General features: G+C 45.5%; 1 protein-coding gene across 6 annotated transcripts in view; it reads left to right on the top strand.

Annotated features, from left to right (window-relative positions):
• LOC149347986 (voltage-dependent T-type calcium channel subunit alpha-1G-like) overlaps positions 1 to 14949 on the top strand; it is a 362795-nt gene that overhangs the window by 318384 nt on the left and 29462 nt on the right. For 4 of the 6 annotated variants that reach the window (XM_089587828.1, XM_089587830.1, XM_089587826.1 and 1 more), the window contains 6 exons: positions 363 to 478; positions 1970 to 2095; positions 3206 to 3415; positions 11263 to 11465; positions 12845 to 13194; positions 14630 to 14841. In XM_089587828.1, coding sequence (XP_089443954.1) covers positions 363 to 478; positions 1970 to 2095; positions 3206 to 3415; positions 11263 to 11465; positions 12845 to 13194; positions 14630 to 14841 — 1217 coding nt within the window. The remainder of the gene's footprint in view (positions 1 to 362; positions 479 to 1969; positions 2096 to 3205; positions 3416 to 11262; positions 11466 to 12844; positions 13195 to 14629; positions 14842 to 14949) is intronic. The other 2 variants (XM_089587829.1, XM_089587831.1) reach the window with 2 other exon arrangements.

The raw sequence follows: 14949 nt of genomic DNA, 5'->3' as shown, positions 1-14949 counted from the left end.
TCGTAAAATTTATGGACGCCACACAAACCTGCTCACTCACATAATCATACTTCGTGGCATGCCAGACCATTTATTTCTGAATCAGGATATCAACCATATTCGAATAAGATACGGTTTTGTAACTCAATCTAATCGAGTCAGTGCAGTGGGATACTATGCTCTGCTTCTCCATGGATGAAAAAATATCACGGAGCCAGGCATACTTGTCCGATATGCTCTCACATGAGCTTGAGACCTCTAATTACAAGAAAAAGAGCAGAGAAGAACAAACCATTAGCGCGTAGAATTTAATTAATGATGATGTCAGAAGCCGAAATGTGAGGTAAGGCAGGGATGACATACTGATAGACTGCGCATTTCAGAGACGCGGATGTTGTCCCAACCAGCAGCGTGCGGTTGCAGAACAGAAGGGATGGACGAGCCAACACCTTTACCCTATGTACCACCCATCATCACAAGAACAGCAGCAACTCCTCAGGTACGCCGTCCCTCGTACAGAAACGTTTTCTTATGTCCACCTGTTTACCATTTATAGCTAGTATATCTAGTCCCATCGAGACTGTGCAGTAGCATTCAACATAAGGTAACGTCTGACAGCAGTAGCATTAAAGTATTCGCTGTGAACACACTTCATCAGTGACAGATATCCATGTGTTTGTTTACAAGCTTAATTACGCAGTTTTTAAACTATTGTATCTAAACGTCAGATCAGGTCAATATACCAAGACCGGCCTTTAAGAAGTAACACAGCCAGTTATTTTCAGTCATCACTAGCGCACACAAAAACTAGCTATATTGTGACCGACGATGCAAACTGTTGCTTGCACTTGTAGTTTCTGTGCTGTCAAAATTGTTTCCCGGGCAGTCTAAACATTCTAATGATTTCCTAATTGTCTGAGCGTGAAACTGATTATCACTACACATGGCTATTGCCGAGTTCACAGCTATACTTATAATGAATGTGATGGGAAACAACACCAGAGTTTCAGAACCAGACAGCTGGTTAAGAGACTTTCAGCGTCATTGTTCCAGCTGTATCATTTAAGTGTCCTGGTGAAGAGCGTGTACGATTGCCTGTACTGCCAAGTTTCAAACGTTTATACATCCATTATCCATTATTCATCCTTCCTCTTCTATCTTACAATAATATTAATAATAATGATAACAGCAGTGTACTATGAGATGTCAGTGCACGTTAAGAAACCCCAGGTGGTCGAAATTTCCGGAGCCCTTCACTACGGCGTCCCTCATAGCCTGAGTCGCATTGGGACGTTAAACTCCCGTAAACTAAACTAAAGTAATAATGTTTATTTCACTACCACATGATGGCAAAGAGCCTGTAGTAAAATCTGTCTTCCCACAGCTTGACTAAGCACGGGCACCCGACCTTAACATTTGGCGGCATTCAGTGGCTTATAACATGAGGCAATACCGTAAATACGGGTACAATAGACAATTATACGGTGTTAAGGCACAATTATACAACAGCAGAAAGAAACAAAACATGGCGAACAAAAGAATTACAACAAAAACAACAACAAGCATCGCAAACAAAGACACGAAAGACTAACTTCTAAAATGTCACACCGCTTGCACAGCTGCGCAGTCTTGAAAAAATGTTCCTTCAATACATATATCTTTACAAGCCAAAGCTACACCCCGGATATAAGGGGGGGGGGGGGGGTATCCACTGCAATGTGCTCGCTGAGACCTAAAACAAAACTGAATTGGTAAAACGTTTTGTTTGTTTTCTGCAGGCAATTCAAGCAGGGTTCACCAGTTTTATGTTTGCGCCATGGTGTCATATTTGTTTCTTTGCCTTTATGACCTCGTTACATCGCACAGTCTTAACGTCCTTGGATTCCGGGAAATCATTGCTGTAGCCTCGAGCTCCGCAGCAGAACGGCAAATCTGCTTAGACTGCGGAGTGGGTGAAAAAAAAATTTGATGAAGCGTTGCTTCCTTCCAGGGATCCCCGAGTGCAACCCTGGAGCTGCCCACACGAGAATTCGGCAACCGACTGTCCCCACTCACAGCGTTGCACGTTTTGCCATCATCGTCGTCTCACTCATCCGAAACGTCCGGACGAGTCACGGTACGCGTCGTTAATGCAGGTTTCTATAGAGTTGGCCGAGTAGCTTCAGGTCTGACACTGCACCCCAGGATGTCATTGTTGTGCACAGATTTCCTGTACCAAAACATACCCAACCCATAGACTAACTCGCTCAGAGATTCGCTGGAAAATTGTGCGTACCGCAGTTTTTTCAGTGCTCAGCAGCACACATGGGGTCTACTGCAGTATCCAAACATGACGCCTGTGCTTGTAGTACCTCTTGATGCATATTTTGGACTGCACACTTGTGTTTGGATGGCCTTTTATTTTGCCTATACGGCAGATAAAACAACAAGTGCGAGAAATATATCCACACTGTTTTATAACAGCAAAATGTCACCAAAAAATAAGAAAGAACAATACACCGCGCGTATATAAAAACAATGTTAGTTGGTCAAATGTTTAGGGGAATTCCCCAAGGTGGAGTAGATAGATATCTAAATTAATAATTACTCCGTTATTACAAAGTTATATGCGCATCCACTAAGTTTCGCAATATATGCCTGCGTGAATATATTGCTCGACGTTTTTTTTTATTTGTGAGCATCTTCCGTAAGCGGAAAAACATAAACGTCTTATTTAGGGAAGATCACGTGTTTAGTTGTTCTTTCAAGAATACCGCGTTACGGCGTGAAAACGAGGTGTAGAATTTGTTTTCGCAGGAGGTCATAATAGCCGAGGTTGTCTGTAGAACACCTGGAGACAAACTGTAAAGCTGTTCAAACTCTAAAGCTGATAATAGACACCTTTAGCATACCGTGTACAGTGTTACCGTTAGCGCTTCAGGAGTACCGAGTTCCCGCCCACCGCCAGCGCGCATGCGCAGGTCACATCGGCGGCGCCAGATGGCGCCAGTTACCCAGCTGCTGCACGTACTCCTTCCTCATCGGAACCAATCAGCGCGTGCTCACTGGCGGTGGGCGGGATCTGGGTATACTCTGGTGGTAACGCTAACGGTAACATGGTACACGGTGTGCTAAAGGTATCTAATGGCACATTTAGCTCTGGTCTTCGTTCGTATAGTGTCACTCGTGCTGCCTGAAGCAGTTTCAAGCCCCGAACTTCACACAGCCCTTGCCTCTTTCTCGCCAGCCCTCCCCGGCTCCGACGCCGCGACTTTCCCGCTCCCCGAGCAACCGCAGCTCGTCTAGCAGGGCGGCCGTCGCGGGGGGCGGTGGAGCGGCTCTGTTGCCTCTGCCGCGACAGGCCAGCGCCTTTGTTCGCAACGACGTGCCAAGTCCTAGCAACGGGCGCCGCAGAAGGCGCAGTTGTGTCAGTCCAGCCCCGCCCCTGGCACGAAGGGTAAGCCACGGCTAGGCGCATGCGCAGTTAGCCTGACAGTGTGGCAGTCTTGGACGTCACGTGGACGTCGCTTGGACGTCAGAATAGCCATGGCGTCGATTTAGTTAGTGTACATGTACGTTTTGCTTTCACATTGCTCCTATGCGGTTGCCACAGTGATCTGCAAAAAAATAAAAAATTAGAAACAATGAAAAACAAAATAAAATAAGACAAAAATATAAAAAAATGGAGGGAGAAAAATAGGGACGGAGAAAGGCTCTCGAATTTCCGCTCTTAAGCAGACTTAAGTCCTGCAATTTTTTTCACAAGAAAAGCCATTATTGAACTGCAACTTCATTGCATTGGTGAAGCAAAGTATAACAGATTATATCTCATACGATAAAATGCAGCTGAAGTAATATTTAACTCAGGACGAAGAGCTGGGATGGTGACTGGTGTGCTTGCAACTCTATATATACTTCCATTAGCTTTTCCAACGGCAGCCGAAATGAACCGGTCAGGAAAATGAGACTATACAGAGCTGTGTGATCAGAATAGTGAACAGCGTTGCTTCGGTACAGCACTCTCATTAGTTCGTGAAACGTTCTGTCATATGTTTTTAATTTGCAGGGACGGTGCGCTTAGCTGTTTTGAAACTTCAGCTGCTTAGATCTTTTTTAAATGACGCATTCAGCAACATATTTGTGAAAGCCTGTACCGAACAATTAAGTCCACCCCATCAAGGCTGCATAGGCATGGTTCTACTCCGTTGCATATGCATAAGGACATGCAATTTGATGCAATTACAAGTGTTTAAGAAATTTTCTAGGGTAAGCTGCAAGATATGTACATACTTTGCACGCATACTTAGTAAATCGGCTTCTTAACAAAACCTAAACTTAGCTTTCGAGAGAGTTTAGAAAACTGTTTAGAAAACGAAGAAACATTAAAGGAACATTACAGTACTATGCCATTATTACGAGTTCACCTGACTGGAGCTGCATTGCCTGCTGGTGAAGGTCTTCCTTTATCTTCTTGGCTGCGTGCCTTTGGTTTCTTTTTCGTATGTCCATTTCTGCTGCTGCATGTTATTGAGCGGCTTTGTGAAATGTAAGTCTTGTTTTGCTCATGTCTTTAAGCAGTGATCAGCTCTGAGTCGCAGCTCTTGGTCTCGACCTGTGCAGACGCTTTGCATGGGTGTGAGTGGTTCCGCCATGACTGCACAGCTCTCATGATACCAGGGGCTGCCGCACTACTGCAGTAACCACGTGACGTTGTCATATTAAGGCGAAAGCCTTTAATGCCTCATCGTTGTCGACAGAAGGTTGTCAGCAAAGGTGTCACGCTTTTCGGTTGGTCGAAATGGTTATGACGTCAGAGTGCGCGGATTCGCAATAATGAGGTCACCCACGGATGCCTGACGCCCCCTTTTGCAGCAGACGACAACTAATAAAATAGTTGTCGTCCCTTCCGACAGGAGGCGCAAGGCGTCCGTGAGTGACCACATTGCATACCTCATTACTGCGAACAGAGCCGTGGATACAATCGAACTCATCGAAGCAAAGAGAGAGTCGGGCTAAAGAAGCAGTCAAAGTCGGCAGTCAAAGTGTGTAGTTGTAATGTGTAGTCAAAGTGTGTAGTCAAATAAAGCACTAGTACAGCACAAACAGTCTCGCAGTCAATGCCAAATAGTGCGCCAGGAAAGGCTTTCGCCTTGCAGCACTTTAGAGAGCCAAAGTGCCCCCTGAATTTTTCGCGGTAGGCTAATAGGCCCGGTCGTTTGCATCTTACTTTATGGCTGACCTCCACGACGGACCGATTCACTGTTTTCGCTTCCAGGACAAGCATCATGTTACTGAGTGGCACTGAAATACAGTCAGCAGCTAGTCTGTACCTAGTCTGTAGTCTGTGAAGCAGTGCCTTCGGTCACGTGACTTTCAGTCCAAATACGGAAACACAAGTGCGGTCCTCGTGTAAGTCCACGTACCGATAGTCTTTCAAGGCCCTCTAAAGGATTAAGCCATTATTGCCCTGCTTCTAAAGGTCGTAGGGGCAACAAACCTCAAACTTTCGCGACCAACGTGGTTACTCCAGCAGTGCACCCTATCAGCCATGGCTGTGTCTTGCGGCGCAACTTTGAATTCTGTGTATGCCTTGCATGTGTGCCTTGTGTATTTTTTCCACCTTTGCCTTCTTTTCTTTGTGTCGAGCTCTTCCTTTTGTTTGCGACACAAGCACAACGCTAGTGGCGCCACTGAGGCACGGAGTTAAGACTAATGTGAGCACCAACAAATGCTTACCACAAGTGCAAGCGATAAAAAAAAAAACGACTCCCTCACTAGAACTCCCCTTAATGTTTTCATCTTCCCTAGTTGCAAAGTCGTCCCTCTCAAACATCAGTCGTGTTGAAAATCATGCTTTCCAAAACCATAGCTAGCTCTGATGAAACGGGCATCAAGCGTATCTTCAGTAAGCTCAACGATCTACTTCTTTCCCCATCTCATTATCATTTTACTACTCTGGTCGAGCTCGTTTTGCTTCACATCGGTCTTTTCCATGTACAAAGCTGACGGGCTTTAGTTACGATGCTTGTAGAGATCAGGATAACATAAACAGCCCATAGTCGGATGGAACTTAAGAACGCAGCGGATTTTCCCCGTCAAAGGACTCCCAATGGCGTCGGCCGACTCTCATGACCAGGCCTGCTAGCGTAACACTGCAGAGAGAGGGACCATCCCTGACCATAGAAGGAACGTAGAATGTATTTTTTCAGCGCAACACAGGACGGAGAAGGAGAACATGAAGTACGAACGCTCACGTCAACTGATGGTTTATTGGCACAAACAAAATATACACCAACAAGGTTCTGATACCCCAGCTCACCCCAATAAACCATCAGTTGAAGTCAGCGGTCGTCCTGCGTGCTCTCCTTCGTCCTGTGTTTGTTGCACTGAAAAAAATGCATTCTACGTTCCAAGGCCAACTAGCCCGTCTTTCCACTTTAACATAGAGGGAAAGGATTATCCCCTTTCATCTACCACTCCCTGCTTTGTCACACTAGCAGGGTCATGAGAATCAACTGACACCACTGGCTGAAAGGGGGTCCTTTGACGGGGAAAAGCCGCTGCCCTCTTGAGTTGTATCCGACTACAGCGACTCTACGTTTTGGCAAGAAATAAAAGTATAGCAGTGTATGCTTTATTTCTTTGCTACATAAGCAGGGCCCGTAGATGTTCACCACTTTATAATCGAGTCGAAGTTTTTAACCAAACTAGACCAATGAGATCAGCACAGCAACTGCACAAAGTAATCATCCTCACAGCACTCCAAGTGCTTCTCACATGCTTCACTCATGCTTCAATCATGATCCACTCATACCTCACCAATGATTCACTGAGTGCAACACCCAACGCTTACACTCTCCAGCAATGTATGTTCGCAGCAAATTTTGCATTTGGTCTGCGCTCATTTTTCTGCTTGTCTTTTGGCTGTGTGCATTTTCAAATGTCGTCTTTTCTCTCTCTTTTTTGATGTGATGTGCTTGGAGCCGTCTTTGTGCTCCTATCACAAAGACGCTTGGAGCTCTGTGAAGCCGTGAGTGTATCAGGCAGGCAGTTCACGCTCTGTCATGTGCATGGCTGTGCCCATCTTTTCGCTTTGCTTTTTGCTCCAGCTCTTGAATCTTTTTTTTTGTTTGCTTTTTTACACTAACCGGCGGACTCTAGCGTCAAGAACAAGATTTGGCAACGTCTGCCTGTGGCATAAGTGGTCTTGGAAGAATCTTCGCGACTGTCTTTTTAAAGTCGTTTACAGCATCTTGGTGTTTCCAGAGCGAGATAGTGCGATTACAAAGAGCAAAGAGCTTACTAATGCTCGCACATAAGTGGGCCCGTATTCCGAGTTTCGTCGTTTTCTAAACTTTCGTTTTCGCCGACACCCGATTGGTCGAAACGCCGGAAGAGGGTGTGGCGGCCTGGATGCAGCGAAAAGTGTCTAAGAAACCCCCACTGTGACGTCACACACATAGCACACGCTCCCATAAAAGATGCTCAAGGACCCTAATGAGAAAAACAGCCAACATGGCGGCGCGCTCTGAAGTGGAGCCTGTCGTTTTGAAGTGAACTCGTCGGTGTAACTGTGTTTTTCAGCATGTGAACTCGCTATAAGTTGGGCACAAGGCTTTCGTTTCTTGTAACTAATTGGGTTGACGATAAACTTCGCCAGTTTATATTTCGGGCAGCTCCTAGGCCTAAATAAAAACACTTGTTTAATGCAGAAATGGTTCATGGGGAACCGCTGAAAACTCCATCTGCCCCCAACATTTTCCACGGTTACATGAATAGAAACACAGCAAGAAGATTTTAGCCTATCCCTTTCATTTATTTCTTGCAGAAAAAAAATACTCAACAGCGTAATCACGTGGTCCTTGCAGTGTCTGCATAAAAAGAATTCAAAATATAAATTACATCTGCATAGAGCTCCCATAGTAGCAATAACTTACGTTCAACGATGTTGCAGACGGCAAGTCGTCACGGCGACTTGCTGTTTCATCACGGCAGCAAGCGTGCATTGTGCAGCGACTGAATACAAATCTTATCGTCTCCTTTTCCTCTCGAGCTAAATGTCAAATTTTGTATTGTATGAACAAGAAAGCTGCCCGTTGTTTACCACCGGTGATCGGCGGCTGCAGTGCTCGCCATCTGTCGCAGCAAGCCGTACGTAGCTGCGCACATTAATTATAATGCGTTAGCATTACAGCCCGCGGTGAGCGATCACAATGATCTCTGTGTGGTCCTTCTTGTCAAACAAACAGAAAAAAAAAATTTTGCCAACACTGCCTCAATGTTCGATTTAACAGCGTTAGCTACGGGAGCTTCAAGTGTTTACATCGGCGTGCTCAGCAAACGTGGAGAAGACCAAATCCAAACATCCGTGGATGTTTTCTTTACGGAAAGATCCCGTCTAAGATGCAAGCAGTGCCATCTAGCCCATGAAGTTTGCACTACTATTGCTATTTACAGCCACCTTTGCTATATCCGGTATATTTGTTCGTTACATCAGTTAATAAATTTTATAAACGTGTGCGTCACAATACGACAAATCGTTTGCCACCATCAGGAGCCCCCTGCGACAAACGGTTCGGCCGTAATGGCCGTCTGAACGTCCTCGGAATGCACTGTTTGGGGACGGAAAGGTCGTCGTCGCGAACCCCACACGTCCTTTAGTCCTCATCTCAATTAATAATTTTATCCTCAGGAACATGTAAAGTAATTCGACACCACTTTATACATTCTGCGTAAAACGGGTGGCCCCCAAATTTTATGCAAATGGTGGTCCCGGGGAGGCGGTCTCACTTCGATGGCCGCGATACTGATAAATATATAACGGATCGAAAGGTATCAATTGAGGCGCTACGCGCCCACCATTGCTATGTGACATAGTGTGAACACGTGGTTACTGGTTTGGTAAATTTGACCATCATTGCAGACAGACGCATTCTTGACAAACGTAAGCACAAAGAGCGAACGGTCTTAAAAACTTGACGGGTAGGATTTGAACTCAAATTTCTCGTGGGAGAGAGAGAGAGAGAAAAAAACTTTATTATGGCAAGTGTGTTAGACCCCCTTGGGTCCCTGGACCACCGCACGGTCCCACTCTACGTCGTAACGTTCATGTGGTGTTTGTCCATGACGTCGGCACCCCGAAGCACCGCAGCAAGCTGCGATGGCGGGTCCGGAGACGAGAGCACGACCTCCCAGTCCTCCCAACTGGAAGCGAGCACAGATCTTCATAGCCATGACCAGTACCGCGTCACTTTATGGATAAAGCTAAGCATGGTCTGTGCAATTGAGTGAAAGGCGATATCACGTGATATGAAGGTGATAGAAAGTGATGGTACAGGTGGTCAGATTTGGATGGTCAAACCTAAACTTCGCCTGGACCACCCAAAATGTGGCCTTAACATAACCTTGGCCACAAATTGGTTTGGACATGTGACTCTCCTCGTGAAGTCCGTTAGCATGTAGTAGTTAGCAACAGCAGCAGCAGCAATGGCGGCGCAACTTTCCACGACGTCATCCTAGGGGGCGTGGGTGAGCACTATGTGGATAAAGCAATAAAAGAAGAGTGATGCGGTGTGAACAAGGCAGTGGTGGCGGCAGTGGCAGTCGTTCAGCTGTAGCTAAAAGTAAAAAAAAAAGTGTTTGCAATGGCCAATAAAATGTGTTTGCAGTGGTTTGAAAAATAGCCAAGCAGTCGTTAGTGCAGTGAGCTGCTTGCAAGCGCGTTCAAACCTTGCTCTTGCAGAGCATGACCCGTAATTTTCTTAAGTGTACCTCTGGCAAATTTATGATGCACGGAAGAGTATCAAAATATTGTTTGTATTTATTGAAGTCCACTGGGTGAATAAGCGGCTTTTTATTACCTCTTTACTGTTACATTTGATGCGCAACTAAAAATCTGGCTCAATTTTTCTTTTGTCGTGTTTCGTTTATTAACAAAGAGCAATGGTGCCCCTGTGCGCTTCACTGCGGCAACTGGAACGCTGTGGCATCCTACCGTGGCTCACAGTCTCAAGTGAACTGACATTCGCTTCCGGCGTTTCGACCAATCGGTAGTGGCTGAAAACGATCAAACTCGGAATACAGTTTCAGCTTACAGCGCCCGGACATAAGCACTTATGGGCATGTTTGTGAATTTTAAATGCTACTTGTTTATCATCGTCATAATAAAGCTGATACAGATGTAGGCGACTGTGCTAGTTTGTGATAGAATTGTGCAAGCAAAGCTAAGAAATTTTGTAGAGGTGTTGCGTCTTGAAACTTCGGCGTGATCATTACGGAACAGAAGTGTTGCAGAATTCCTTTATCTTAAGTCGCAGTACCGTTAATAAATCAGGAGGCTTCGAACACTTAACTGATGTGACATTTGCTTAGCGCCATAAGTGTTAGAAGCGTTTTTAGTCAGCAAGTGCGTGTTAACTCTTCGAACATACTCTGACCTTTAGTGGTGTACATTACAGACCAGTCAGATCGGCAAGATGAGGTCCTTTTCCTTTTTAACCATATTGTTCAACTAAAAGATTGGCACAATATCGAGTATAACATAGCTTTCGCTGTGTGCATTCTTTCTTTCAAGTGTTCATTGAAAAACCTGCTTAAAATCCGGTATTTGTATACTCTTCTATAGTAATCTCTAACCACCTAAAAATTTGTGCAACAAACAACAGTCGCAATTTTCTTCATATTCAAACTGGGCAAAGATCTGATGCTGCAAAATAAAATAATGTAAAGCCGAGTTATCATTGTCACCGCCTCTCTATCAAAAAAACGCCACCAAACTTTCGCAGGGCAACCACGTAATGTCTTTTTTTTTTACTGGGTTAACGTAGTGTCAGACACCCCTTCTATCTTTTGTTTTATTTTTTCAATGACATTTTTCCACATTGGTTAGGCGCAGGTTATAAAGATAGCTCCAACAAAATTGATGAAAGGTGACACACGTTACCTATGAGTAGGCTGAATACCATTTCTGTAAGGTTTACAAGTTGTTGAATATCATGCTTTTCTAGACAGCTCAGGCAACAAATATGACTTGGTGGTCAGGTTGATGCCTTGACACCTTTTCTGCTGTAGTCCTGCTTAAGCTCATTCGCATTAACAAGATCATAGAATTAGAGCTTGGAATCTTATCATCCTTCATCCACCCATCAACAAAGCCTTCTCATCACGTGCGCGCGGGAGAGTTCGAGCGGGCGACAGATGGGGCTCGACGCCTGACAAGCTCCACGTTGGAAGAGTGCAGACAACTGAGCGGCGCCACTGGCGTTGTGCGCACGCGTCCCTACTCCTCGCCCCCTCCTCCTGTAGGGTTCCCCTCCGCCGTCGCCTCCCGGCAGTCCCCTAATCAAACTCCACCGCCAGGGAAGCGGGGCTGCGAACGGTGGCCGGCGTCGGTCGTCGGCCGACTCCGACACAGACTCGCTGCTGGAGGTCGAGCTGCCCGGATCCCAGGACACGTCGTGTCTGCTGGCGGCCTCGCCACCGCTCAACAATGTGATCGTCAGTCAGAAGTGAGTTGGAACGCTGATTTCGTTTATTCGTTGCTGACTGATGGTGCATATATATTACGCGATAGCGTATGCAGCTCGTTCGGTCGAAAAGCCGTCGGTGTAACAGTAGTCGGCACCGCGTGTCGGAAATAATCGGGGGCTGCGTAAAAAAAATCGTATCATGATCATTTGTGGTTCTAGTGATTGATGATTGATTGGTGTGTGATAGGCGATGACGAGTTAATGAAGTCACTGTAACTGATTAATTGATCAATGAAGAAATGAAAAATTGAACAAAGGGGGTTCAAAAGGTGCCAAGATGCTCAGAGTGAAAAGACAATGCTTGATGATGCTAATTAAGAAAGTTTAGAGTGCGTAATTGATCAGTTAATTAAATTAAACAATTGAAAATAATGAAAAATGCGTTCAAAGGTGTCAAATTGCTCCGTTGGAAAGCCTAACTCACTACGCTATTGCGTCATACCCTTAAGGTGGAGCTTAAGGATCCTCTCGAATTTTCTTTTTTCCTTTATGGCGAGCGGTCAGCTTTGCCTAAACAACATTGAAAAGGATCAATGCAATGGTCTCTATCAGTGTTAGCTGAAAAATTGAGCACGTGGATTCCTCCTTTCTTAGCGTCGTGACTGGGAGCCTGAAGTGACCTATGAAACTGATTTCACACTAGTTTAATTAGCGGACGCAGAACGCTTTTTATTTATTACATAGAGAAGGCAATCAAATTAGCCTTTCAATGGAGCCAGTCACCTGAATAGCACTGTAACGTCTGGAACGTTGCTTCAAACTGTAACAAAGATCCTGTCACGTGAAAGTGTGCATCTTGTTAAATATTCCCCCATGGGACTACTTTGACGTCAAAACACTTAAAAAAAACCCAGTGGTCGAAATCAATCCGACATCTTCTACTACGGCGTTCCTATCTCAATGTGCAGCTAAGGGACGCTAAACTTCTCGTACCTCATACCACTGCCAGGTTTAGACACATACGAGCATCTGGCACCTGCAACAAGTTTTTTTTTATGTATGAAAGACTACTTCGTAAACAAAAATTCTTTCTAGTATGTAGACAAGTAGGTATGACGTCCACCGTGCGCACCACAGCGAAAGATTCCGATGTTACAGCGGGGAGCTGAGGCGCTTCGTTCTTTGTAGTTGTATCCGACTATAGCGACACGGATCTGGATTGAAGTTAGAGGTTTTTTGTTCTTATGGATCAATTTACTAAATTTAGGCTTGGCGTAGTCCGTCTGTACGCTTTTTAGTAGCCAGCGGTGTCTGATTATTAATTATGCATTTTTAGATTTTAATCATCAACCAGAAGGTGCCACGCACCACCTTTTGTAATGTAGAAAAAAGGCTTAGTGCCATGCCCATATGCGCAGCGGTGGCGGTAGTGCATCGGCCTCTGACCACAGTCACTGCAACGGCGGTGTGCTTCCCGGGCTGAACAACACGAACGGTGCCTCCTTAAACAGCAACAACAACCACCACGGCAACAACAGTGGCCACCGGGCCAGCCTCGCGAAGCGCCCAAACGTCCTCACCAAACAGAACAACATGGCTGCTGCTGGTTGCACGGCCTCATCGCCGCGGAACCACGACACTGCTGACGAGAGAGCAGAGGCCGCAGCCTACCTGGCTCAGTCGCCCACCCTCATCGCTGGTGATTCTGGTGCACGGCCGACGTACGTGCCGCTGAGTCGGCAGAACTCGCTCCAGAGTCAACACGGAGGTGAGTGAGTGGAGCTGCGCGCCCGCGCGCAGTCAGTGCGCTTATGCAATGACGGCGCCAGATGGCGCCACCTACCCGTCAGCTGCGTGCGCACCTGCCGCATCGGGACCAATCAGCGCGTGCGGACTGGTTGTGGGCGGGCTCCCCGTACTCCGGGAACGGTAACGGTAACACGGTACTGCTAAGGGTGTCAAATGCAACATTCATAGCATGCAAGCAGTGAGGACAAATAAGAGCTCATACGCCGAGAACAACGCCAGTCGTTCAGAAGAATGTTCTCGACACTTTCTTTCTTATTATAGACGTTATAACGGATATTTAAACAAGTGTGTTACTCAGATATTAATGGCAGGAGCAGATGAATACTTTAGAAGACTTCGTCGGTACTTTCTTCACCTGTGTGTCTGTGACAAAAGCCTAACCAGTCGCGTTGATGCCATAAGGGCTGTCTTTTTCTACAAATGTCTGGAACTAGATTGTTCTTTAAATGTTCCCTACAAATAAGACATGATAAGAAACACGCTATGCTTATCAGCTAGAGGGTTCTGAATGTCGACCTCTCTTCGGTTCCTTTCCAATGAAGAATTTAGAGTATGACCACACTTTTCTGCAATTAAGGCGCTGCTCTTAAGGAGTAATATCAAGCAAACTTGTTTAACTAGTTATCAGTGTATTTTTAAAGATGAAAGCATAAGTGCTCTGTTATTTTTTACGCTCAGTGAGCATTGTCTGGGGCTCTGAGTTATTCAGTAAGAAGAGCAGATAACAAAAAAAAACTTTAACGTGAGTTAAAGTTCACAAACTAAGTTATTCCTTTTGACATTCCTGTAGAAGATGGCTTAGCGAGGTGAGCCAGGTATGAAGAGGTCAGAGCCTTGAAAGCTTGAAGAAATACCTGAAGGCAACAATTTTCTTTACACAGGTTGTTAAGGGACAAAAATTGTTCAGATCAGTGATGGAACTACTGCCTTTTACTAAAGAGTCTGTTTTGTAGAATTTTTATGAAGCCGGAGACAAAATATATGGACTCTGTTAATGATTATTGCTATTATTCTGTGAGGGACGATTTCTATTCGCGAATACATAATAACCAAATATTTGGTTTGCATTGGTTTGCACCACCGTGTCTGTTAAGCCATCATGTTGAGAACACATATTCATTATTGCATCTCGTGATCTTTTTTGTACCATTAGAAGAAGTGACACTAGAAATAAAGTTATAAAACATAACAAAGAACCAGTACTAGAGTCTAAGCACTGTGTTCTTGCTCTATGATCATCTAGGAATGCATCTTTTGCACTTTGTCTATATTGCTTTTTGGTTGCACATATGTGAAGGGGCGCGGATAGCATATGAGTAACGTTTTCATGCCTGCTATATTATCCTGCGTTATATAATGAAAACGAAACGCAAACAAGTTCTGCGTGGTTCCAGGGGGCGGCGCCAGCGTCCTGGCCAGCCGGCATAACTCGCTGAGCAGTTCGGGGATCTGCTACGCCGAGACCAGGCACAATTCGCTCCTCGTCAAGCCTAGCGGCAAGAAGATCGGCACCGAGGCAGGCGCCGTGCTACACGTCAAAGTGGACAACGCCGCAGCGGCTGCAGCAACTCTTGTCTACGGCGAGCGTGTCGTTCATGTGCCCAAGGTCGGTGCCCTGTGTGGCTGCTCTTATAGCCATGAAGGTTTGGTTTGGTTTATGGAGGTTTAACGTCTCAAAGTGATTCAGGCTATGAGGAACGCCGAAGTGAAGGGC

The sequence above is a fragment of the Amblyomma mixtum genome, chromosome 4 (genome assembly GCF_055824585.1).
Source record: "Amblyomma mixtum isolate Tamu chromosome 4, ASM5582458v1, whole genome shotgun sequence".
NCBI classification, from domain to species: domain Eukaryota; kingdom Metazoa; phylum Arthropoda; class Arachnida; order Ixodida; family Ixodidae; genus Amblyomma; species Amblyomma mixtum.
This window is presented reverse-complemented; position numbering and strand designations above follow the sequence as displayed.